The 27,699-nt window shown below is 39.3% G+C and overlaps 2 protein-coding genes across 5 annotated transcripts in view; both read right to left on the reverse strand.

Annotated features, from left to right (window-relative positions):
- Positions 1 to 23,060, reverse strand: part of osbp2b (oxysterol binding protein 2b) — a 46,937-nt gene extending 23,877 nt beyond the window's left edge. For 2 of the 4 annotated variants that reach the window (XR_013293457.1, XM_077561447.1), the window contains exons 1-2: positions 22,749 to 23,060; positions 14,404 to 14,612 (exon numbers count right to left, since the gene is read on the reverse strand). Coding sequence is in view for 3 of the 4 variants with exons in the window: in XM_077561447.1 (XP_077417573.1) it covers positions 14,404 to 14,612; positions 22,749 to 22,903 (364 nt within the window). In the remaining variant the exon portion in view is untranslated. Of the gene's footprint in view, positions 1 to 6,261; positions 6,602 to 14,403; positions 14,613 to 22,748 lie in introns of those variants that run through there. The other 2 variants (XM_077561448.1, XM_077561450.1) reach the window with 2 other exon arrangements.
- Positions 23,061 to 23,811: 751 nt separating this feature from the next.
- On the reverse strand, positions 23,812 to 27,143 carry LOC144049098 (L-rhamnose-binding lectin SML-like). Its single transcript, XM_077561726.1, has 9 exons — positions 27,014 to 27,143; positions 26,417 to 26,449; positions 26,261 to 26,326; positions 26,011 to 26,146; positions 25,178 to 25,287; positions 25,053 to 25,097; positions 24,785 to 24,917; positions 24,308 to 24,411; positions 23,812 to 23,994 (listed from the first exon to the last, which is right to left on the reverse strand). Coding segments are annotated over exons 1-9 (663 nt in total). The 5' UTR covers positions 27,048 to 27,143; the 3' UTR covers positions 23,812 to 23,992.
- Positions 27,144 to 27,699: the final 556 nt, after the last annotated feature.

Consider the following 27,699-nt stretch of genomic DNA (forward strand, 5'->3'; position numbering starts at 1 on the left):
AGTGATACTATCAATATAAGATACACAGCATTTGGGAGCTGCAAATGCATTTTGCTGCAGCATGCTCTGACTCTACAACCTCAATCTGCCAGCGAGTTTAGCAGCTCTCAGCAATGCCACTTAAAATAAACTGTCACATGTCCACAAGCATGTTTGTACACACAGGGGCTGTTTATAGCAGCAATGCCTGCTGTACAATTCCCCTACCAAAAACTCAAGAGCCATCTGCGAGAAGAGTATACACAGGGTCTGCGTCAAGTCTTTGATGTTCGAAGTGAAATCCTCCGATACAAATCGTATTGCAGAACTGAAGGGGGAGTTTGCATGCAGTTTTAAAACTGCTAGCAAGATTTGAAACACAGCCTCACTTCAATAACCCTCCCTCTCGAGTCTCGTACGGAACATACAGGTCTTTTCACTCTGAGTCTGTTGAGTGCGTGATGGGCATTTATCTTTTTTTCTGACTTTTTTTTTCAGTTTCAGTAATGCACCTGAAGTCCAAAGTAGCCGCTGAGTGTGAGCTAAGAGAGTAGCTACGAGTGCACGGAAAATGATTAGCACCTTGTCAGTCACGCCTTCTATATTTGTCTTATTGTTTGTTTCTCCCGGGTGCCGTGATTTCCTAAAAATCAAATCAGAGGTCAAAGATGGGGCCAGAGAAGGATGATTTTGTACTGTAACACTGTCAGGTTATACTGACAATTTAAAATAAAAAAGTGGTTCTTAAAAAATGCAAACCCTACCATTATCTGAGTAAAAAAGTTGTAGATAATGTAAAACATCAAAGTGTCCTTCCAGCCTATCGCAGATGTTCAAAATGCTAAAATCTAAGTAACTTCTATACTCAATCTTTGTCTTTCATAACGGTTTTGGGATGGGTGTTTAATTGTTCAAAACAACTATTTAATCTATTGTTATTTTTTTAATATCTAGTTTTAAAGGAGGCAGCCCGGTAGTATAAAAATTACTATGTTTGCCTCACAGTTTGCTCAGATCTTCCACCGTGGAGGTTACTTGTTCTCCCTTCGCGTGAGTGTTTTCTGGCTTCTTATACCAATCATCAGTCCTCACTATGCTGTTTCTCACTTGATTGTCATGCAGGGCCGCCAGTCGGACATCTTATCTGGTATGACACCTGCCTCACACCAAGTGAAGCAAAACTCTTGCAGGCTACGGAGTGCCTGGTCTGCCTTCAATATACTGTATTTCTTCAAAAATTTCTGAAAAATGTATATAAAAAAAATAAGTGGGTGAGCTTGACAAAGAAATAGCAAAAGGGAATGGAAGGAGGGCTAATTTCCTATAATGTCATATATGGTAAATGGAGTGCACTTACAGTATATAGCGCTTTTATCTGTCTGTTTGACATGTACCCCAACTTGAGGAAATGTTCTACTTCTTTGACTACATTATTCAACTCCACTTACTGTATGTATGCTATACCCTTCCACCACGACTGATTATCATTTGGAGTAGTGCTTGTGGGTGGCTAGCAGCAGCTGCTGTATTCCATTTTATAAAAAGAAAACAGATCATTTTTAACATTTTATAAGTAGCTCGCTTGCTGAAAAGTTACACCTCTGGTGTAGAGAAAATAGCACTATGAGGCAACACTTGAAGCCCATTATCACACAAGTCATGCCTCAAGGGCAGACCACCTCCCCCCATATACTAGCACCTTGGACAACACCACCACCATTCCACTTCTCAGAGGAGGATGATATAATCTCTGTAAATATAACCTTGAATCTAAATTCACAGATCATATATGGGCAGTCAGCATCACTGCTTTGACCTTAATCACAGTGTGCATGTGCACTCTGTACACAGAGTGGCAAGAGACACATTTCTGGTAGTCTAATTGGGAGAATGTTGCCCCATCGCTGAGGTTCGCCTTGCTTGTCCCTGCGGAGAAGCTGTCAGATAAGTGGAGCGCTGCCTCCAGCTCAAATGTCACCCTGTGACAGGAGATGAACACCAAGTAACTTTTTTGGGGAATTGCAATTGCACCTCTTTAAATTAAGAAAAAATAGTAGTACATTAACAAAGTGTAATTTTCAGGAAGCAGAAATGTACACTGAATATTGGGTAAGTGTTGGCAGTCCTCTGTTTTATATAAATGAGTGGAATTTAATATAGCAGTCCTGGAAATTTCACAAGTTTTTATACAATGTTTTTTTTTAATGTTCTTGTTTGTGTTTTCGATACCCTTAAAATATGTGAGATTTATTTTTCCGATATTACACACCCTAATATTTCTAGTGTTGTTTTTATGGGGCGTGAAGGAGAAAGAGAATTTATGAGCATATACAAAGAGAGGCAGGCACACACTAGATGAGAGGATGGGTCTCCAGGGGGGCGGTGCGGAATACTGGCCAGTAATTGCTAACCTGCTCCATACATCACAAGGAGACAGACAGAGGAGACGAGAGGTTGAAGCCAGTTATGTAGCACGCGGCTCTCCACAAGTAAATGAGAGCATGTAAAGCAAGTGATCAATGCCTATCAAAGCTGTGCAGCCCAGCAGAAAGAAGGGAATATTCATTGGCGCAATTAAGCAATGTGTTTCATTTTTGTAGCATTTCATTATATGCCGAGAAGATGGCAGGGAAATTCAATTCAAGTCAATTGATTTGTTTCTTTTGAATTTCATCAATCTTCTGTATTCATCTATTGACAAAAAAAGAGAGATATAAAAGAGTAGCCAAATATTGTCTTGATTGGAAGCTTATATAGTCCTAATAGAGGTTTGCTATCAACTAGGGATTCAACTATATCAAATTCTCCCAGTACAAACAATCAAAAAATTTATTCAAAACATGTAGGGACCAGGGCTAGTTGTAGCACTTTTTTTTTTATATTTCTTGGAATCAATACATCATATATAAACAAAATGTAAACCAGATGAAAGACCAAAGTCTTAAATATATTTTTTGTATTCATGTCATTTTCATACTTTTGTGTCAGTACAGAGGTACAAGCCATCAAATAGAGGAAGTGGACATGTGACATGTTGCCCCACCAATGGGTAAGTTCTCACACAATATGGGGTAAGATGTCACACTGGATTTTGCAAATGATAAAAAAAAATTATCCTTATTCTCCTGTTTTGTTTTGTTGGGGTTTTATTTTACGGCCAGAGAAACTGTTTATCATTGATCTTGAAAATGTACCATATAGTCATTGAGCAAACGTTAACATAAAATATTATGAAATAGAATAAAGTCCTTAGGAACTGCTGGCATGTAGGTCATAGCTCTCCGCGTCAAATGTCTGTTTTGCTTCACTTAAACTGGAAATTTGAGATTAAATTGATTTTTTTTTAAGCATTTCGATGAATGGATTGATGGTTCATCGTGAAACTTATACGAGTCCTGACTGACATGTGGGCATAACTGTAGTTTCAACAACTGGAACTATGAAACAAAACCTGGCAAACTAATTTTCTCACACTCATCATCTGAAGAACAATTCTGGCAAACGTAAACAGAGTTGCCAGAGGTGTATTTTTCATTGGCCCATTCTTTGCATATGTGACAACAAACCCCAAAATGACTGAGACAAGTTGCCCAAAACTACCATGTTGGCTAATTCTTGCTCTATAGTTTAAAGTTAGCTTAAAACAAAGCAGTCACTGATGCATGATAAGATGCCTGAATCTCTCCTCTAATGAGTCCACATGATTTGCTACGAGAATTTGTCTATGTACGACGCCTGTTTAAAAATTTATGAAGTTGAAATATTTTACTTTGGGTTGAAAACAGATAACTGGCACTCATGTCAGCTCACAATGTGCTATTCTCTTCTCAGACAGTACACAACCCCTAACCATTTATACGAAGAAAACTAGTACAGTACTCCACTTTTTCGTTGTGCCTTCTGGTGGAGAAGAAAATTGCAATGTGACAACTTACCCGTGATACTACTAGCCCCGGTCTCCTACATAGTGCAGTGTATTTTGTAAACACAGAAAACAAACTGAAGTTGAGGTTGTCAGATGAACTTTTATATGAAACAAACCTGTTGCCAAATCTAGTCAATCTTATACATATGGAAATATCAAACCAGCATATGAAAACTATAAAAAAAAAAACATTTCAACCACTTAAAGTAAAGAAAGTTTAATATACAGAATTAAGCACATTTTGTTTTGATTAAAGCAAGCCCTTCTTGTGCAAGTGTTAAAAATAAAATGCTTATCCAAAATTACTACAGGTATACCTAATACTGGGACATTCCAGGAACTCTCCTATCACCTGCTGTTACTGTCTCACACCGGATACCATTGATAAAAATGGAAAACAATTTAGTGAACCATGAGTCAGTGACCCAATAACACGGCAAGATGGAGATTCATCACGGTCTAAGTAGCCTGGTGTCAGTGCTACAAGATAATGAGCCATAATGTAGGCCATCAAAACCAGGGCAGAGATCACTGCAGATAGTACTGCTAGCCTCTAAGCACTCTTTAAGTATGCCCATTAATATCTGCACATTTTAAAATGATGGACCCAACATACAACAACAGGAACTGAGTATCCAAGAATCGCACATCCACAGGCGTGCCAACAGACCTCTCATGATACTTTGATTCATAAATGCACCCGACCTGAGAGTTAAAGCCATCAGGCCTTGATAATATTATTTTAAAAATGAATGTATTTCATGCATGTCTTATGCTAATAGCACAATGAATCCAATCACAGAGGTTCAACATGTGATCTGTAGCTGTCACACTTTGGAGTCATATTGTAGGTTCTGTATTATTCTGCGTATGTCTGTCTCAAATTCCTGCCAAAAATGACAGTGACATACAAGAGCTATTAGCTACAGTAAATATTTAAGATGTGATTTTGAGTGTACAGTATAGTGCTGGCTACTCTTGTTCATGTTAAAGGGAAGTCCACGGCCCAAAAATTATTTACAATAATGTGTTGTATGTGCCCCCACTATTCTAAATACAGCATTCTGTTTAATATTGCATTTGTGGAATGTGAGTTAAGTAGCAAAATCCAGCTGTTTTTATCCATCTCAGCGGGGCAGCCATTTTGCCACTTGCTGTCGACTGAAAATGATATCACAGTTGCTCAAGTAATAACCAATCACAGCTCAGCTTCAGAAAACGGGTGAGCCGTGATTGGTCGTTACCTGAGCAACTGTAATGTTATTTTCAGTCGACAGCAAGTCAAATAAAATAAAATAAAATAAAATAAAATTGATAATGACATAAATGTTTATGTTGCCCAACTATTGTGTGGCTGTGTATTGCTTTACTATAAACCACTACTTGGCAACTGCAGCCTCATTCTTGTCAGAGAACACTCTGCTGATTGGATAAACTGCAGCTTGTGTCATCAGACACAAAAACCTAATTACCGCGCTCCATGATTTTTCCCCACTTTTGTTAACATTTCAGCATTGTTGAAAGTATGCGCAACACTGAGTACAATTCTAGATTATTTTTGTTGTTATAGAAGCCAAAAACATGTCACAATGAGTAATGTTTGTCGTGGAAATATATTGGATGACTCATTGTTTTGAGTTCCCTTCAATATGGAGGAGTGAGAGCTGAAGCTGACAGTGAAAGGCCTTAAAACAATCCCATCTGTGGTGCCAAAGTCAAACTCATTTGAATGAACAAACAGCAGCAAGAGGGGGCAGAAAACCCAAGGCATAAAAGCACAGCTGCTCAACAGAAAACCATCCAACATTGCCACAGGCAAGACAAGGATATCTTAAGAGCAGTGGAAAGAAAAAGTATAGTAACTTTTCTTGGTAAAAGAGTAATGATTTAGTAAAAGTGAAGTCTACTTAAATTAGAAACGGAGAAATTAAGCAATGCATTCTTTAGAAAACAATGTCATTTTCAGACACAACACACCTGCTAGGCCGGCACGCAGCCTCCAGCTCATCCACACATGCAAATGGGAAGTGGAGCAGGCGCAGAGAAGAGAGGAAGTGGGAGTTTAAACAGCATGGAAGATAGACAGAAAGAGATGAGCACAGCATGCAGTGAGAAGGGCAAATAGCAGGACAAGCTGCCTCTTTTCCTATTACAGCATATACCTGCATTTGCGGCATTGTAGGAGGCTGCTGACTTCCAAGCATCCTTGGTGTCAGATGCCAGAAGGAGATGGATGGATGACGGCTGATTGGAAAAATTCAAATAGCATGATGCGGAAGGTTTTTGATCTGACAGATGGAGAGGAGTGTGACAGCTCCGCGTTTCCTGGCCAAAGCTTTAGCCGGAGCGGTACTGACCCTGGTTGAGCTTACTCAAGCAGCCCGAGGCACAGAGGGAGCGGACGCTTCTCGGCTCCCAGCATCTCCGGCCCTTCATCCCACTCTGCGCGGCCCTGATTCCACTCCACGCTCCTCGAGACGCATCGCAGAGCGGAGGGGGGGGCTGAGGCAGCCACTTTTTCCAGTCAGCATTGCAGTGTCCCCGCACACACATGCATATTCACGGCCATACGTACAGTGCCGCCACAAGGATGTGGGGAGGGAACGCAGACGCCCCTTCCAGTCATTCCCATCCCCTCTCCTGCTTTGCTTCCGGAAACACATACGCCACACACATCCAGAAAGCCTTGCACATTTTCAATTCCCCTCCACGCGCTTCTCATTGCAGTGCAGATTGGAGAGGGAGGGAGGGGTGGAGGCGGAGGGAGGGAGTTGAAGCAGAGAGGAAACAGGACTGGTCAGGCCGGCCAACAGTGATGTACTCAACGAAGTCCAGAATGCACAGCCCTCCCGCCTGCTGCTGACAGCAAAAGTCAGCTATTTCTGGAAAGCTAAATGGCATGCTATTAAATTAGGCTGTGATGCTTCAAAAATAACCTATGTATCAGATTAAGATAGAAAATATAGTCACAGTGGTATGTCCAAAGGAAAGAGTCTTTTACTAGCTCCAACAAGAACTCAATTTTACTTTACACTGAGAAGTCATTGTTACTGTACAACCAACGGTGTCACGATTAGAGGCTGACATTTTTCGGGAATCCTGCGGGATGGGAGTGAACTTTATCTTTAATCACGGGATTGGGATGGGACAGGATAAAAAGTTCATGGGAGCATGGGAGAAGGGTTAATTCAATATCCGTTTGGGGAAAAACCTTGGAGAGATACACACATGCACAGACAGCGCAGCCATTTGTATTATTCTTTCCATACGCTGTTTTTTGTTGTTGTAATGATGCAGTTGACCTCCATAATGGGAGCGGTACGGGAGTAATTCTGAATGGGAGCGGGACGGAAGTTGTTCTCACTGGGACGGTGGACTGGGATGGGACAGGATTGTTTTTTTTATTATTGTCCAGGACTGTAACGGGATGGGCTTTTTGCTGTGGGAGTGGGATGGGACTGAAAATCCACTCCTATGTCACCCTAGTATTCAGTAACATCACTCCAACAGTTCCCCAATGTTCATATTTGCATATATTGGAAGCAAGGCATTATATACTGTATATATCCATTACTGTGACCCGCCATTGTGAGATCTTTCTTATTAAAATGTAAAATAAATGTGGTGCTTGTATCTTAAGGCAAGCACGAGCAAGAGCATTGTGTCTGAAAGTGACGATTTGGTTCCTCATGTTAGCTATATTATTATTTCCTGCACAGTAAAGAGGAAAAGGGGCTTTGCCCTGATAATGATTTGGCAGTGCCAAATAGGAACGAATAACATAAGTTTGCAGCTGATGCTCGTATCAGTCAACTTTAAAAATGTGTGTGTGTGGGGGGGTGCACATTGTACAGACGCTCCCCTACTTACGAACATTCGAGTTACGAACAACGGTACATACGAACATGTCTGCGCGCATGCGCGCATGTCAAAAAATGTTCGGAAAGAGATGCTGTAAGTTAGATTTTGTATTGCGCACCTTTTTCTGAGTACTGTAGTGCTTCTTTCCGCCGCCAATACCGACGCTTGGCGCTGTGAGAGCTCACCCAGCATTGGAGGCTCAGCAACGTGTCGAGGAGGAGGAAGAAGAAGAAACGCCTGTCGCTCATAGATAAAGCCATCGCACTCTTCGAGCAGCAAGACCCAAATATTGAACGTTGCACAAAGGTTGCAAATCAATTGAATGATGCCATACAGTGCTACCGCATCATTTATGATGAAAAAAAAAGAAAACTGCAATCGTCGTTAGATCGCTTCTTTCGGCCAGTTTCTAGTAAATCCTCCAAGGAAGATACTCATCAACCCTCATCTTCTTCTCCGCGACCCTCAACTTCTTCCTACATTGAAGTTACGGAGGAGGAAGTAACTTTTGAAGCCCATTCCAGCGACGACCAAGAACCTCTCATGATATAAAATCCTCCTCTTCTCCTTAAGCATCGAGTACATCTTCCAAAAGTAAGTTAAACTTCATTTTATTTATCTTATTACGTACATGTACATACTGTGTGTGTCTCTCGCTCTCTCTCTCTAACATACGTAGTACAGTACTGTACGTATTCTCTTTAAACATAAATTATAATACAAAATATAGCACTGAAGCAACTTCCGAACAAATTCACCTTACGAACGATCGCTCGGAACGTAACTCGTTCGTAAGTTGGGGAGCGTCTGTAGTTTTACTTTTAATATGACTGCTTATAATTTTGTTTAAAATGTATGTTTCGGCCCCTGGTAGTCAGATGGTTTGGTATATTGGCACAGTGGTTCTCAAAGTGTATGCACTTTTGTTTGTTTTTTACTAATGTAGTGCAAATAAGATTGCAGAGCCCAGGGAGTCTGGCGGTCCAACAGTCACTACTAAGTCACACAGTTTTTCAGTAGACCCTATGCTTGTACGTTAGTATGTACAGTGTCACTAACAAAACCATATGTTAAATTTTAAAGTGGAGAAAAACAGGGAAACATGAAACTTCCAAATACATAGACTAATTCATCATTATAAGAAAATTGCTGACATCATGTAAAAACATGTAGTAACAGCAAAAAAAAAAAAGGTTGTGGTGGTTGGAAAGTGAGGTAAGAACTGCTGACAAGGAAGATTTACTGGACTGTAAATAATAATAATATAGCCTAAATGTCCGGAAGCACGTTTGAAGAGGCACTGAAGCAAAAACGCTCAATTAATTTGATACTTGACCATAATTATTCTGTTCTTCAGCGCATTCAGTGTAACAAAGCGAGTGGGAACAGTAACCTTTGAGTGATGCATACTAATTTGATCAATGCTCTTTACAATTAAAAAAACAACAACTTTTTCCACAATTAATGTGACCTATAACAACTACATTATATTTTTGGGGGTTAAATTTTTTTCGGGGGCTAAAAATTCACATCACATTGAAATTCATGTTAAATGAGAATTAGCATACACCTGTCACCATTTAAACTGCATTCAACTGTTAGGCAATCACATTATCTCAGCTGTTTATTTTTACTTCCCCTCAAAACCATTTTTTAAATCACTTGAGCTGTACAGGTTATACAGCAGGTCACAATAGTGGTGGTAAGTTTTGAAATGAAGGAATATTGGTCTTGGTGTAGACTTTTTTTTTTAATCCACTGCAGTTCTAATCAATCTTTTCTATGTGAATATGGATAACATGAGGATCTATATTTCTACAAAGTAGGAACTCTGAAGGTAAAATCTGTGTTGGTCTAAACAATGCTGAGCATTCTCTGTAAATGTCAATGGTATTAACATTTCCCTGTTTATTTGCTTGAAGAGAGATAGTTAAAAGCGGATCGAGGAGATGAACTAAACCAAGAGCCAACTGTCTCATTAAGCCACTTACTGCATTAAGACGCAGGAACACAAACCATTCCAACAGCCTGAGAGAGAAAGTATTGAGCTCATTAAAACCAGACAAATGGCTTAGTTGAAGAAACAAACCTCCACAGTTCAGAAATTAAACCAAAGAGAAGCTGACATTTTCAAAAGTTTGAGCTATTCACCTCAGCCAATTATAGGAGCCGACGATGAACAAATGGTACTGATCCACGGCGGCAAAAAAACTAAGGCATTATGCTCCACTACTTTCTCACCATCACTGTAAAAAGAAGTAAAAAATAAAGTCTCCAAGAAACACTTGAAAACCAATTGCCTCCTGTGCAAACAGGCAGTAACATAGGTAATTCAACTCAATGAACTCAGAAGCAAATGCTTCATATTGCTACATAAAACAACACAATGCAATTACAGCTGAATCTCAAAAATGGATGAGTCTGTGCGCTGACTTATCAGTGACTGACAGCGACAGACTCTGGAATCCAGTAGAAAATGCTCCTGACAGCTATAGTTTACAGAGAAAAGGTTGAAAGACATTTAATTATCTTAATGTATTTAAACTGAGCTGAATGGACACTGTATGATAGATGAGGAATGTATTGCTAATGCCATGCAATTAATTACCTAGATAGCTCAGGACAAAGACTTTCCCACAATTCACACATTTAATTCTGTGTCATTATTTATTGCATGGTCTTTCCAATATTCCTAAAATTGATCAGGAATCCCACAAATCTGTCGATAACAGACCTCACGCAATGTTTATATGCAGACTGTTTGCACATACTGTATATTTTACTGTGCTATAATAAATACGGTAATGTAAAATTTGCCCAAATGGAGGCTTTTGTAATTTGTACATTTAGGCATCGTTCATGTTGTAGCAAGAAGAAAAATTGTCCTATATGCTTATATACAAGACAGAGCAGAAGGAATACTGTACAGTAACCCCTGGGATAAGGAACGCGAATAACAAAATTACGCCCATAATTAATACCCATTGAAATACTCAAAATAAAAACAAACGCTGACAAACATTCAGTATACGTTTTCTACACACACAAAAAAAGGGGTAAATGGTGAAAATAATCCTGGGGCAAAAACTAAATTATGAAAGAAATCGTAAAAAATAATATATTGAGGGGGGAAAATGGGCAAATATGTGAATCTGTGGGTACAAAACCGCGAGTATGCGAGGGTCAACTGCAGTGTTTCCCACACCATGTTAATACTTGGGTGGACCACCCAAGTAAACTGTCTGCCGCCCAAGAAGTTTGCAAGAAAATTTAATTAAAAAAATAAATAAAAATTAAACGACCGGATATACCGCATATACCGTTAGATATGACAGCCTTATTTTATTTATATTATTATTATTTTTATTTTTAATATAAAATAAGTGCAGAAAATGTTTACTCTGAAAATTCACTAGCATGCCAATTTTTTTTTTTTTTTTGGGGGGGGGGGGGTACCCCCAAGCCCTAACCCTCAAGATCACAACCCCCTTTGAACATTCACTGTAGATGATCTAGTAAATCAACCTCCAAGTGCAACTATGCAAGTACTGACATCTGAGACTAACAACATAGTAATCTTGCCAACTACCTTTGGAGCATCATCTCGCAAATAGGGGAAAAAAGTAGGCCAGGGTGCATGACAGATCCTACAGCAAATATGTAAATGAGGCAGCTGCAATTAATTAGGCACATTACACAATTATTTAGTTATATTTAGTTATAATCATAGAGAAGAAAAATACATGCCGTGTAATTGTGGAAATAATAGATGGATGAATATCAGCTACTTATAGGATAGACCGTATCTCCTGTACCCACACACAAACACCACATGCACCATACACAACATGCACAAGAAGACGACAAGGAAAGATGAGCGATGTACTTACAAGAGCAAACAGACTCTTTCTATTCAAAAGTTACACAAAAAAAACACCCTATCCAAAAACACCAGAAAACAAAGCGAAGTGCTCGCTAAGAGAGACACACGTACCAGGAGGAGGCGGGAAAACCAGACAGAGTAAGAAGGCGAATGAAAAAGAGCCAGTATGGGAGATAATGTAGGGGGTTGGTGGGGAGGGGTTGTGACGTTGGAAAAGGGAAGGAGGGGAGGAAAAGGCAAGCAAAAAGCATGATGAAGGTGTTCCTGATCTTTCTTTGCATTGTCTCACATTCAGGACCGCGGAGAGGGCACCAGTAAAAAGATGCTACACAAAAATGGATTCAGAACCAAAATTCAGAATACTGTACCAACATACAATATGAAGAATTCTTGACGGGTAAGTATGGATTGGTCCAGCGAAGCATGTAACTAACACCTTAATCACAAACGTACACCACTTTCAATAAAGCATCACCTGAGCCTGAAGGCTTTTATCATTCACAGCAGTAAACTAATTTATATGATTTACCTTACAGATATGCACCAGCTCACCTGCGACCCGAATGAAGGTAAGCTGTACATAAAACGACTACATAGACTATAAGAAAGAACTACAATGTCATGCGCTGTCATCTGCCTTTCTAAAAATATTGACAGCCTACAAGAATTCCATTTGAAGCTTGAGAGACATACGAGAGGCTTTCTCGGTCTGTGGAATAAAACCAGTAGGTCAACTGCAACACATGAATACAAATTTCAGCTGAGTGCACTCAAAATGACCAGGGAGAAAAGCAATCCACCATGTATGCATAGCAATGAAGATAATAACGACTGTTGGAAGAACTCACATTGTTTTCGAGTGATGTAACAGATGACAGCATTGCTAAAAATGTGCCTGAATCCACCTGTTTAACTTCAATATAATCAAATTACTGTATGTATCTGGTGAGCCTAATGTTCTTTTTCACATTTATATATATATATATATATATATATATATATATAGAAATTTCTAAAAAGGAATACCATGCATTTATTGCGGCAAAATTGTTTTAAAGTCATGTTGGGCAAGATTTGAATATGTAAATTCCTATTTTATATTTTTGTCTGTTTGACATTGGAGAGCCATATAAAAAAAATCTGAAGTTACGCACATTCACTAAGTAGTAAATACTTGAATAGATTTTTCACTTAACACTTTCTACTCTTTAAGTGGAACATTTTGTTTCAGCTACAGTTTTTTTTTTATGCTCAATGGATAACATTTTGTTGAGCTGAATTCCATTAAGTCATTTTTAGAAGTGCTACATTTTTAATTATGTTTGAGAAATATTTGAGTAACATTATTCTAAAGTAACAGTGCTTTTAGTTTGGCAACTCTACCAACCTGTGATTACAACACACATTTAACATCTAACTTCCTCACGCACCAACGTTGAGGTAAAGGGACAGTTCATACTGAATGAACAGTGCCATCTGCTGACTAAACCCTCACAATGTTGTAAGGCTTTTGAAATCCAATAACATCCACCTGATTAAAAATAAGATGCACACATGAATGAGAATGAAGACTTACAGGTATAAAATTAGTGTTTACATAGAAGGTTGACTAGTAGTTCAACATCAACCTTAAGATTGCAAAAAAGGATAAGATGTGCCATAAAAGCAAATTGTGGTACCTTCGATCTAGATTCATACACAGGATATAGTACATCTTTGCACACATTGAGGATCAATAGCAGTTCTTTGTTCCTAATGAAAAGGGGGAGGTTGATGAACAAAGGTACCTTGTCACTAAGGTGTGTTTGGTCAACAGTGTCGAATGGGATTTTCTCTCTGAGCGCGATGAATGCCTGATTCTGATAAGCGCTTACAACAAAGTCACCCACTGTGCACACCCAACCACCAGCCTGAACAGATACTTCATTCATATTCCAACCGTCTTTAGAATTTCATCTTATTGAATTTCCTATCATCCTCCTTTGAAGAATTGCTTGTCATGCAACATTTTAAATGGAACGCACAAATAAAGCTTATAAAGGTTCTGTGTAAGCTCAAGTTCATATTAATATTTAACAACATATTCTGAGAAGCAAAGCCCGTCCCTTAGATTTACTGGTACTGATTGCCAGTCTATATTTAGTGATGTGACTTTCAAATTGGGGGCAGAGAAATATTTAGCCTCACTCGGTCTATCAGCTTCCTCTTAGTGAGAAAGAAGCTTTGTGATACAGCCAGTAAGAAAAGTGGAGGAAGAGGACTGCTTTTCTCCCACAGCTTTTCCCACAGCCTCTGACCATCAACACCAGCCAAGTATGCCTGCCCTTGGAGAGGACAATGCTCTGTTGTCATGCTGCCGGGTCCTCTGCTTTGTTATCCAAAAGCAGCAAAGATACTTGGCTGCCCTCTCCTGGCTCAGAATGCCAATGGTGTGAAAGAAAGAGGGCGTGAATGGAAACAATACCTCCGCTGAATTTCAAGCAGCAGGGCACGAAGGAGGTCAAAAGTCTATTAACTCTATCTTTGTTGACATTAGTCGACAAAGTCTATACAAATAAAAATGCTTAATAATTAAATAAAAAAATCACTGAAGACATTGCTGTGGTTCCCTCCGCCTCTTAGTCACTTAAACACCTACATCTGCCAGCCAATAAAATGACAGTGACCCCACGACCCCGAAAAAGTGGCTTAAGCTTAGTACAGTATTTCAGCGATGCGCCACTTCCTCCAAATAAGTAACCTCGTGCACACTTACCAGACTGGTCATTCATCATGCGGATGGCTTTCGTTTTAGCCAACTCAAGGGCTGTGATCCATCGCTGCCGCTCCACTTCAGTACTAGCTTTCAGGTGGTATGTGCGGCCATTGCTGCTCAGGACAATATTGCAGGCATCCTCTGTGTCGATGTGAGCGGTGGCCAGATTGATTGTCCCACGACATGTGTGTGCCATTTCGGCCTGTGTCCTGCAAAAAGAAAACATGGAGAGGCAAATTGGGACCAGAAATATTTTGAGCACGCTCCACCATTTAATTGGTCGTCGATGTCTAGTCTCTGGAGAACAATTCCAATGTTAACAAAGAGAAACACTGTGGGAATGGTAAATTAAAAACAAACATATAGAGGAAACGATTCCCTGAATAATTGATGGAATAATCTTTTTTTTTATTCATGTGCGACAGCCCTAAACAAGATTTATTACTGCAACAATACTTTCTTGACACCAATTACTTACTGTATCTCTTAGCCAGGGCCTTTGGTGTCCTCTTGTGGCATCTCAGCATTACAGAAAAAAAAAGCCTCACAGGCAGGTAAGTTTTGGTCAAATAGCTGAGTATATGTTCCACAGGGGGAGAAAAAGTGAATTTGTGAATAGCAAACCCCGAATAGGCAAGGGCTTAGTGTACTGTAAAATCCAGCAAACAAATACAATAGCCACACCCACTACATCCAAAATTAAAAATAAACTACTTTTTCACAAACAAATCACATATAGCCTATTACACATCTGGTTTGCATACATATATTATACATATACTTATATTAAACCTTTGGTTAGCACGCCTTAACCTGACGCAGGAAGTCGTGTAACACAGCTAAAGTTGATTGACGGTGTCAAGAAGTAAACAGTCAGAAAATAAAATAAAAAAATCTAAAAACAAACTTTCTAAAGAGCAGAGAGAATATATGTTTGTGAGCATTAATGGATGTTCAATTTGTATGTGCTACTGTATGGATTGGGGACGTTCGATACCACTTTTTTTGAGACCACTCAAATCTTCAGTGTTCACCGCTTCAGATACCAAGTGCCGATACCATTAGTACTTAGGATACATAAAATTTTCAAAAAACAATGACATATACATTTTTTAAAGACCTTATAGCAAATTTCCTTAACATTGCTTGAAATTACTGGCAATTATATTTTTTCTATTTGCTCATAAAAGTAATTTTGCATGGAGCACACAAAAAAATGAATTTAAAAAAAATATATAAATAAAATGAAACAAATAATCCAGGGGCCAGGGGAAAAAAGTCTCAATCAAAATATGTGGTTGTACAACTTCTTTTTAAGGAATGCAGTGAAGTGCAAATAATTAAATTCAATACAATAGTGCTTCAAGTAATTTAGTTTTATCTACCATGTCAAGAATTCCTCAAGCTGTTTAGTGTGTGATGTTTAATTATATCATGTTTTGAAAAACATGCTTTTATTTTGGAAGGCTGTTCTGTATTTCCTTTTCCTGTTTCACGTTTGCCATTCATCTCAGAGCAGTGCAGTAGTCAATGATGATATACTATATAATATACAAAGATCTGTCTGCACTTCAGAGTAGTGATGCACCGAATATTCAGCCACCGAAATAAAATTAAAGCCAAAAGAATATGGCCGAAATAGGTTGCGGTGACATAAGCAAAAAAACGCTGCAAGCAAGCATCTGTTTGAATTAAACAGCAAACGTGGGGCTGAGTGTCCGCCTTTCCTTCTGGCTGGCTTTTCACGGTGTGAGTTTGCACCGGTCAGTCGCAGCAGCTCCCGGGGTCATTACGCACAGCGGAGGAGAGGGGCGGCGCTTGGTGTACAACATTTAAGTGTGTCGAAAAAAGACAGAACTTCCGTGTACTGCAGTACAGGTGAGCCACTCTCTCTCGCAGCGCCTCCCCCTTTCTTTTATAAGAGCCCCTCGAAGGCTTCCACTTTATTACCGGCATCCCGGTAGCCGTGCTAAATACTTAAGCTAATGCTAGCACTATTGCTATCAACAGTTTTAAACACAGAAACACTTACCGCTATCTTTGGGTGGCGGCAGACCTGTACAGGTCGCTGTGTGTGACTTTGCAGTCCGTTCCCGAAGCCGATTAGCTGATGCGAACAAATGTATTTATTTATTTTTAAACGTTGGTGAATATGTGAATGTGCCGGTTTTAAGTGTGTCGCACCTTGTCCCGCCGCACGCATCCGTCCCCGCCTGTGGGAACTACATTGACTATAAGGTGCAATCGCACCGCCAGAAAATGATCAACCCTCATTTGATGTTTAATGTACCATTAGCCAAAATGTCTGCGATGTGGGCACATTTCAATTTATATTGTGCTTGGTTAAAATGCCACTGCTAAATAGATATTTTATAATATAATATTTTATAATTTCTGCTTGAGCGGAGCAGATCCCGCTACTGTATCTATTTAAATGCTTCAATATGAGGATATGACAGAGTCTGACGTTAACAGTGCTATACTGCCCGTGGGCCAATTACAAACATTTGTCGTTGCACCTTAGCGAAGCAACTTAGCTCAAGGTGGCCCTGTAACGTTGGCCTCTGTTTGATTTGAAATTGTGAAAAGTTACGTTCAACAAGGATCTCACTGAAGTATGCATAACGGTACACATGATTTTGGTCAATTAAAGAAGAGCCAAGTATAAAACGCGTCGTTCCTGCCTCCTGGGATCGGAAGAACCTTCAAATAAACGGACTCTTTGCTTAAGCTGCGGAGAAGTTGCAGCTTTTAGTCCGAACTTTGCGGTAGACTAGTTTATAAAAACAGCCCTTGTGACTAACTACGAGCATTAGCTAGTATGCTTAGCTTCAGGCAATGGTTGGACATATGATCATAATAGAGAGAGCAGTCTACTTGCATACAGGTTTTATTTAACTAATATCCGCAACCAAACTGCAACATCACATGCTAAAATGGTTGTTTGAAGTGAGACGACAATGCTCTCATATGATCGCCCATTGGTCCATTTAGGAGCATGCAATCATGTGGCCTGTGGGTGCGGAACACCCATTCAATAATTCCAAAGTGAAGCATCACTGCCACCAGCAGCTGCCTCTCAAAGCACTAAGATCGACAACAACTCGAGTCAGTTTACACTGACAAGGTGGCTAATGGGCTGTAGAAGTTGGCGCTAACTGCCCTCACACAGATTTCACTTGCTGGTCTTAATCCACAACAAGCAACACATTCATATGTGCAGAAAAGGCCACATGAGGGGACATAAGAACCAGTAAACAACATCACAATGTCGTTGTGGTGAATATTGTATCAGGGGAAGAAGATAAGGGCAGGTGGTATGTCAGTCAGAATATCGTTTGTATTTCACCTGTCCTTTGTACACACGTCATCATAAAACAAATCCAATGTGGAGCACATTATGACGGAACAAGAGCTGGTGAATAACAGAGCATGCTGACACAGTGCATACAGGACAGGACGGGGAAATGACACAACACCCAGCTGGAGAATTTAGATTACTTTGTGGTGCATGGCTTACAGTGTTGTATCGCACAACACAGTGGGAGACTCAGTACCAGAAAAATGCTGATGGAGACAAAGGGAACATAAGATAGCAAAGTCAAACAAACAAATTCACAAAGGACATGAGCTAGTACAGGGGTCTGCAACCTGTGGCTCTGGAGCCACGTGTGGCTCTTTCGTTCCTCTCTGCTATTCCTCTCCCTGGGATCTCTAAAAAAAATTTTTTTAGAAATTAACTTCACATATTTATTTGTATTTTTTTCAATAACATATTCTTCAAAGGAATTATTAATTATTTTTTTTAAATGAATAAAATATTTAAAAAAAAAATAAGTTGCCAGAAAAAGATGAAAACCTAAAAATGTCCCAAAAGTGACCATTAAATGTCCAAAGAGGAAGAGGAAAAGCAGAAATGTACCACAAAATGTTCATGAAATTGCCAAACATGCCAGAGAATTTAATAATAAAAAAAAAAGCTGAATCAAAAATGTACCTAAAATGTACACAAACGAAAGATAGGCAGAAAATTACCATAAAATATTTTTGGAATTACCCCCCAAAATCCGAAGTTTTATTTAAAAAAATAAATAAAAAGGCATTAAAGAAAATGTTTAAAGAGTAACTATAACATCTTAAAAATGACTATAAGATATATACAAAATTGCCACACAAAAAAGTGAGAAAATTGCTGGCAAAAAAGGCAGAATTATTATTATTTTTTTTTAATATACATAAAATGTCCAAAAAGGGAGACGAGAATCAGTAAATGACCATAATATGTCCATAAAATTGCCAAAAATGTCAGAAACTTAACAGAAAGGCAGAAAAAGTGTAAAAATGTATGAAAAACAAAATGTGAAAAATTACACGCACTCCAAAAAAAAAATTAGCCAAAAACTAAAGACATAAGGTGGAAGAAAATGAATTTCAAAGTATTGGATGATGCTTATTTTTTGTGTTGTGGTGCAGCTCTAATTAGCTCTTGGGCCCTCAGTACGTTAGACAACACTAACAAACTGTTTCCTTCATCACAATATTCAAATGTTTTGCGGCTCTAGACACATTTTTGGTTATTTATTGGCCTAAAAGGGCTTTGACAGGAAAGGTTGCTGACCTCTGAGCTAGTAGAAGAATAAAACAAGATAGGAAGGACCGGGTTTGTCTATGTGTGCCCTGCAATTGGCTGGCAACCAGTTCAAGGTGTACCTCGCCTATTGCCCGAAGACAGCTGGGATAGGCTCCAGCGCCCCCGGACCTTTGCAAGGAATAAGCGGTTCTGAGAATGATGGATGGAAGAAAGGAAAGACCGGAGTATCTTCATATACCTGACGTGAAAACAAACAAAACCAACGCTAAAGAAATTAGATCAAACAGGTCTTGTGCCAGTCAGTGGTAAGGATAATAATCATTTTTCAGGTCGGGTTGGACCATTGGCCTCACTCACTTTCATGCACCCAGTTTGAATTTGGGATCGAACCCACACCGTGACCACTAATTAAACAGAGTGGTGACTTATATTTGTAATGATTTGTTTTTATTTGTTGGGGACTGCTGTGCTGTGTTGAAAAAATATAAATGAAGTCACAAATTCATCGACTTGACTTAACTTTACACAATACAAAAATCAGCAGCTGTTCAACCATGAAACTGGCGACAACATCTACATCGCTGCCGAAGCATCGAGGACCTAGAAAGGTTGCAATTGAGAGAAAGGGCATTCAATTTCAAACAATTAATGTAATGCTCTTTACAAACCCGAAGCAGCATTTGTTATGCTGCCCACACTCCCTGCTGTGGAAACGCACACCAGATCAGTTTACTTAACTGGTGAAAACTTGACTTAACAGTGCTGAACACCCCTGCTGAGCTTCTTCTTTCCTGTGGTTGAGAGGAACAGGCCTGCTCTTCATAAAAAAAAAAAAACTGAGCAGATTCACTGATATGACAGATCAAGCAGCATTTAGCCTTTTAATGCCCTGTAATCTTCTCTAAAGCAGACAGCCAGATCTCATTTAAGAGGCGCGTAAGAAGAGCTGAGAGCATTAAAACGAGAAGCAAAAGTAAGTAAATTAGGAATTTTATAATGGAATGAAGAATTGAAATAATCTAGGTAAGAAGTCTGTTTGGGTGAAACGTGATCAAGAAGACATGGTTGAAAGGGAATTGGAAGAAAAAAAAAGCCACCCTTGCCCTGTGAAGCCAACAAGTGAAATGATCCATCTTAATAAAAGTCATTACAATTTAACAGAAGCAAGTGCTGAGTGTGGCAGTTGAGGCATTGATTACGTTGTTTTGTTGGTGCACTTTGCTTTCTCAGCGACAAGTTAAGGAGCAAAACATTTTGCTTTAACAGCGACAGGCCTTTGGAATTAAAGCGATCACTCACATCACTGACTGGACCTTAATTGCCCCGAGTATAATTTATGTCAAATGAAACCTGACCTTTTGAAAAAAGCTAAATAAATATTGAGCACTGCTTCTCAGCTGCTGATAAATATGCACCTGTTTGACAAGTGATCATATTTTATCAGTGTTATCTTTGATGTTCACGTCATACTACAATGATTGCGCTGATGGTGCCAGTGACTTTCTTGAAGAAAAAAGCACAACATTTTTGTTTCTCCATCCCTCTAAGATTTGCTTAAGTTCTCCCGATACCAGAAAGAAAATTTGAAAAAGATTTTTGTCCTGCAATTTTTCAACCCCACCAACAATAACTTACACAGAAATTGCAGATATGAAAATAAGGGGCTTCCTCTTGGAAAAATGTTATTTTTGTCAAAACATGTACGTAAACGGGATCATTAATAAATTAAGAGTTCACAATTTAACATACTCTAATTGCTTTAAAAAAAAAGTCACTAAAGGGCTCTAAAAATTTGTAAATGAGCTCCAATCGATTTTTGTTTTGTTTTTTGTTTTTTTTTTCAGAAAACACGAACTGAACCAACTACTGATTAGACTTATATTTATTAATAATTTTATGTCAGCAAAATAATTGAATGATCTGTTTAACTAAAGATATAGCTGATTTTATCAGAAATGGCCGAAAAAAATTGTAAAGATATCACCTGGGGCCACTATTTTTAAGTTGACAGTATTCTTCATCTCTGTAATTTCAATAAAACAGGAAACACGTCATCCCTTAACATAGAGATAATTTGGTTACAATTAACATGTTGTGATGTCTGACACTTCCTCTATTTTTACTTCTATCTCATAAAAAATATATATATACCGGTAGATTGCCATTTGCGGAAAAAACAGCCCTCAAAGTGGAGTCGAGTGGAGGATGAGACAACAACTGGTCTGTGCTCAGATGTCGCACAGTGATGGCAATGGCCTAACGACATAATGGGCTATTAATAGAGGGCAGTGGCAGCAGACGGCTCTGCTTTCACCAAGGACTCTGACACCCATACCTTTGTGTCAAATAACACGCACCTGATGACAGCAGACAAAGACTTCCTGCGATAGTGTGCTGATACAATAACCCTGGCGGGACTGGTCTTCTAATGTCAAGAATTATGAAAGAATCATAAGGATGCTTAAGAAGATGAGTTACAATGAGGTGGGGAATCTATTACCTGTGGACAGTCAAGCCAGCCTACCAAATAGTTCTATAACAAATTTAGCTACTCTGCAGTTTGAAATCTGGGCCTGTTATAGTGTTTAGGTCCCAAAGCTATGAATGGCAACAGGTAGTAGCACGTTACGGTAATAGTACCTTCTGTCATCTAGAGGAAGAGAAATAAATGGATACTTGACTTTTTGCGCCATTTTCAACAGTAAAAGGTTAATATTTTGTCCAGAATTATTTTGATAACTTCATTGTTTTTCATGTACAATTAATACATTTTAATACACCTTTTTCCACTTGCTATCGACTGAAAATGACATCACTTGTGCTGAGGAAACAGGTAATGACCAATCATTGGCTCCGTTTGCTGACCAAACCCAGAAAATAGGTGAGCCGTGATTGGCCGATACTTATTTCCTCAGCACAGGTGATGTCATCATCAGTCGACAGCAAGTAGCAAAATTGTTTTTTAAAGGTATTCATTGCTCATAAAAACAATGAAGTTATCACAAATTATAGACAAAATATTATCTACTATGTTGAAAATCAAGTCAAGTATCTCTTTAAATTGTTCTGCCTGTCACTACACTTCACGTCATAGCTTGATGAAAAAAGACAAGGTAGTAAATAGAAAATTATTTTGACAGAAATTATATTGAAGGAAAAGGTGAAATCAGAAACCACGGCACACCTGATGATCTCTCACAGAAAACTAATTTACATACTAACAAAAATAAGTGCGTCGAAAATATTGTTTTTTATAGTTTGTGCCCGTGTGTCCCTACCAGAAGCACCTGAGCCACAGGTGTTAAGCACAATAGCATGTGTACCGTTACAATGACGCGTCTTCAAACGTCACAACCCCCAATTAAAACTTAGTCATTAAAAAAAATGTTTGACCATATGTTGCCATGTAGCTTGACTCATCAAGAACGTAACGAGCTAGCTTGGCGAGCTAAGGACGCCGTTACCGCAATCAATTGTGGTTATGTTTCACAAATGTGACAATGGACATTTTTGTGTCAAAACGTAGTTCGGGAAGCGGAATGGGACGTGCCGTCGCCGCTGCATCCAGCTGTCACTTGTAACAAAACGGCCACGTTGTTGTGCTTGTCAGCTGGCCGCCTGACAGCGAGAGTTAGCCTGCTAGCCAGCCGCCGTAACCAGCTGGAGCGATGCACCCCCACCTCACGCCCATCGCTGCGTGCCCACTACTAGTTCTTTTCACCAAGCTTGTCGACTCTCGTCTGTGTCTTTTTACCTGTAATATGACAGCAGGCCGTTGCTTAGGACGAACCATCGCCGCTGGTACCCTTTCAGATAGTTGGTCCATTTGAAAAGCCAACCTTTATAAGTATCCGAGCCTGCTGCTGCTGCGGCAGAAGCGGATGCCGAGCCCTTTCCTTGCTCACTCATCCTCCGCTCAGCCGCACGCAGGTTAGCCGGCGACAGGGACTCCGCCGCCGCCACCGCACCCTGGATAGCGAGCGAGCAAGTCGGCGCTGACGAAAGGGCGAGGCGGAGGAGGGTCCGGGCAGGGAGAGAGCGCCCTCCTTTTCACATGACGCCGGTGTGGTGTTTTACACGCTGGAGGCGGGACGACAAACGATGGCGACTGACACTTCAAACTGGTGCATTTTCGGAGTTCCCCGATTTCCGTTTGGCAAAGAAGGCATTTAATTGCTCTGTCAATATACGTCACGTCGCTGGCAAAAAAAGATACATCATTTGAACTAATATCTTTTCGTACCAAATGAGTGAATTCTCAATTTTATTTTTTTGTTACATTTGTTAAAACTGTCGGCATGAACTGAAAATAGGCTACATGAGAAAAATTATGCGTGGAAGTCAACTCTCTTGCCCCATCTTGTGCTTATAATTGGATTTGCTAGAAACCACCCTACCTGAGGAAAGACAGGTGTGACCGGCTAGATTTGTTAATCCCAGTACCACAGACCGCAATATTGTCCAACATAGTTTTCAGTTTGTTTTACATTTGGCTGTGTGTTTATGCTTGTGACGCAATACGTTCTCGGTGCCTGCGACGCAAAACACGTGTCATGGCACAAATGTATACCTGCTTTTGCACCCCTTACAGAAAAGTTAATACCAAAGGGCATTGTCATCTGCAATACGCTAAAAAAAAAAAAATTAAATAAAAAAATAGTTGTGTATGCACTGAACACATGTGAACTAAAGTCATGCAACTACGCAAAATTTGCTTCCAGATGAAAAAATTATATACATGTCAAGAAGGCAAAGTTTGCCCAAACATGACAATATACATACAAGTCGTGGCTGCTTTCAATCAATGAAATTATGCCTCGTTTTCAAATAGCTTTATTAAAGCATCATTTACAGAAATGTTTTTAATACAAGTCCAGTGATGTTCAACTGGCACTAACCTAACCATTTAAATTAGTAACATATTGCAAATACAAAAAGACTCTCAACACAGATAATGTAGAATACTCCACTTCTGGTTATGTGAGGGTTGTTCTCAGGCTCTGCAAAAAGCACAAAAATTGTTATGAAAGCCGTGTTTGAAGTTGTTCCATTTCTTTGGTATAACTCAATGCATGAATAAATAATTACATCCCAAAACACTCCTTTAGAATTGATGTCAATTACATACACTGGCATTCAACTTTCCCATTTCTTAATTTGCAAAATGTACAAATCTTCTATATGGCCACTTTCAAGCACTGTACACATTTACATTACAAACAAAGACTGTCACGATGATTGAATAAAAAATGGAAACAATTAATTTTCTTCTACAGCAAAAATTTGTTGCAGACTGTAGATTACAGTACTTACAATGACATGTGTAAGCAACCTCCAAGTACTTGTAAGTGCCTTGACAGGGGTCTCCAAACAAATTGACGCTGGCTAGAATGCTACAGCTGTTTTTCCCATTGCACCTGCGGAAGAAATTGGCTTATTAAAGGTGCTAGAATACTGTCTTGAAGTATTGGAATAATTTCAAAATTATAATATTAGGGAGGCCAGGCCTTAATGTTGCCATTGAAGAACAAGCAAGACCAAAGCAAACACTTAAGTGTGAAAGCTGACACATTTGATCGGGTAGTAAAGGAGGCGGTAATATGGTTTACCAAGTAACTGCTAATCAATCACAGGGTACACAGGACAAAAAGTCTTCAATTAACCACACGGAAAGAAGCTGAGTGCCCCAAAAAAAAACCAGCATGGCTACTAGTAATGCCATTTTTGATCATCCACCCATTTTATAATACATCAAATCAGTCTGATTTCCTCCCAAGTGTGTTGTCGTACCTGCTGGCGACAACCGGAGATGGGTGTAGGCATTGAACATTTTCTATATGTTGCTGAGGCCTTCCGCATATGCACGTGGTACGGTCGCGGCGTCCAAAGTCAGCACCCAAGATGGAAATAACTTTACCTTGACCTGGCATCGCGATAAGGTTGGTGATGGACATGCGGGTAGTCAAAATTAAAATAAATTAGTCAAGAGCATTGATAAAAATAAAAATCTTGAAATTTAGAGTAATCTATTATAAAAAAAAAAAAAAGGCGATCTCACCACAAGCCAAATGTGCCAAAGACGCTTCACACGCCACCACAGTAACTGTTTAGGGTAAATTAGAAACATTAGATATGAAATGATACACATTCCTCATGTCACACAATTTCATACAGGTGACATACTTGCAGGCACGCAGGTGAAATTGGTCTGCAAATATTTAAAGGTGCCAAAGCAGGGATCAGGAATTCGGAAAGCCCCCGTGTTCAAATAACATGAGCTTTTGCCATTGCACCTGCAGCAAAAAGAAAGACATGAGTCAGCAGAAGAAACAAAGCCAGACAATATAAGCTTGCCTAAGAACAAATGTAATGTGCTATACTGCATGTACGTATTATGAGGCGGCTGTGCTAACCGGTCAGCCATTTTGAACAAGTTCGTGTACAGTGCTTTAAGAGGAAGTCAACCCAAAAATGTTCTATGAAGCCCCACTAATCTAAACATGGTATTCTGATTAATATCTCATTTGCGGAATACCAGTTAAGCAGCAATATCCACCCGTTTTTAATCAATCCCAAAGAGCGGCCATTTTGCCACTTTCTGTCAACTGAAAATTACATCAGTTGCTCAGGGCACAGGTAACGACCAATTACGGCCCACCTGTTTTCTGAATCGTTGCCTTGATTGGTCGTTATCCGAGACCTGAGCAGCTGTGATATAATTTTCGGCTAACGGCAAATGACAAAATGGCCACCCCCGAAGCTGGATAAAAACAGGTGGATTTTTCTCCTTAACTCTCTTTTCATAAACCATGTTAACACTGAATTTAGACCACTGCGAGTATATACAACATATTGTATATATAAAAAAATAAAATTAGGTCAACTTCCCTTCCACAAAAACGTGATTAACAGTCACTCACCATGTCAGATGCAACACAATTACATGCATCCGCTAAACCTAAGCAAGCATCTTCATTAGACTAATATTTTCCAAATGAACACAATGCATAGGCTACCTTATTCTGAGTATGTCCACGACGCCTGGCTGAGCGCAATGCGTGTTCGCAAGCTCCCATGCAGGTCTAACCTCATTGCACACCAATGTGCTCAAGCGACCATATAAAGCCGCCTGCACACTGATGACTCCATGTTCTGTCAAAACAGAGACAGCAATCATCCAAATAATCCCAATTGGAAGCTTCATGTCATTTGAGTCAGTAAATGCAGGTTGAAAGGCAATATTTAAGATAAAGGCTGAAATGTTACTGCAGTTTAGTTGATGGACGTTCAAATGGTGCGAATCACAGGTGGTCATTTGCTCAGAGTCAACAACTGCAATACCAAAATGAATGGATGAACAAGTTTAGGAGAAAAGGGAAATGTAGGCTACTGTATATGTTGGACATAAACTTTGATAATCACCTTCTGTGAAGAGAAAACATGTTGCCGTCAGCACTGGAAAACAAACATCAGTTTAGATGCAGTAGATGTTTACAGACGTGACAAAATCTCAACAGCTGTCAAGTGCCTCATTAAAACTCAGATGACTGATGAAAAGAAAGTCAAACTGCTATGATATGCCTGAATATTATTCATGGTCAGGGTTTGGTTGCTGACATTCAAAGAATGCCTGTGGATTATTTCTAGGTTTTGTTTATTTATTCAGTGAAAAATATAAAACGTTTAAAAATATCTAAAAACAAACAGCCAACTAATGAGACAAAGAGAAACACCTGGACAAGACACCAGTGGCTGAGCGAGCTAATTGGAAGACAAGCACAGGTGAACAACCTAACGAGAGACACAAAGAAAACTAAAACTAACCGAAATAAAAAAAATGATCATGACACACAGACATCTTTTTGTGAGTGTAAATGGCGCAAACGAGATCACCAACTTACAACTTACTTAGCCACTTCCTATTTTGACTTACATAAACATTACATTTGTCAGCAATTACATTTTCTTGAAGTCAACAACTGATTCAGAACAGAGTTACTTTAAAAGTCAAATACTCACACAATGCTGCGCTAAGTCTGAAACAGGACGTCATTTTTCACACGATGTGGTCTGTAGCACTAATGAGACTTGTACCGGTATTTATAATGGCTGCTAGGGTTCCGCCCAAGACGAGATGTCAAAAACCACGCCCCCAACGACCTTCATCTTTAACTATCTTTTGAAGAATACAGGAAAACGTCTCATAAACCGGTGGAAACTGACGTAAGTAAACGACGTACTTAGTAGCGCCGTTTTCCAAGTGCCGAAAAGACGTGTGCGTGCCACAGGAAATCAGAGAAAACTGAAGTTTACAACTAATTCGGTGAACGATTCTTTAGCACCTGGCTGAGAAGGGAACGAGCTTCGTATTGGAGCAATGTTTCATTGTAACTGCATAGTAAAACGTTACCGTTTTCGTCCACTGGAGTGTGCTATTGCTCCTTGGTAAATATTTAGCAATGCTATTGCTCAAGATTCTGTTTTATTGACTAAGTATGTGTATTTCTGTATGTTTTTTTTATTTTTATTAATGTATTTATAAAGGCAACAGGCAAAGTGAAAATGTTTATTTACAATATAAATTGTACTCAAGAGCTTGTCAAGGCTATAAAAGGTAATAATGTATAGCAATTTATTTGTAGTATATGGTAGGGTGACCAAATGTGTCCTCTTTTGGGAGTCCAGACCATTTTCTAACATCCTGT

The sequence above is a fragment of the Vanacampus margaritifer genome, chromosome 3 (assembly GCF_051991255.1).
Source record: "Vanacampus margaritifer isolate UIUO_Vmar chromosome 3, RoL_Vmar_1.0, whole genome shotgun sequence".
In the NCBI taxonomy this organism is placed as follows: domain Eukaryota; kingdom Metazoa; phylum Chordata; class Actinopteri; order Syngnathiformes; family Syngnathidae; genus Vanacampus; species Vanacampus margaritifer.

Excerpts from the sequence above, each read along its gene's own strand:
- LOC144049098 (XM_077561726.1), bottom strand. The coding sequence starts at position 27,047 with ATGACGTCCTGTTTCAGACTTAGCGCAGCATTGT. Across the intron at positions 26,327-26,416 it reads ATGTTTTCTCTTCACAGAAG|TTGTTGACTCTGAGCAAATG; the intron begins GTGATTATCAAA and ends TTGGTATTGCAG. Across the intron at positions 24,918-25,052 it reads TTTGGCACATTTGGCTTGTG|GTCAAGGTAAAGTTATTTCC; the intron begins GTGAGATCGCCT and ends TCGCGATGCCAG.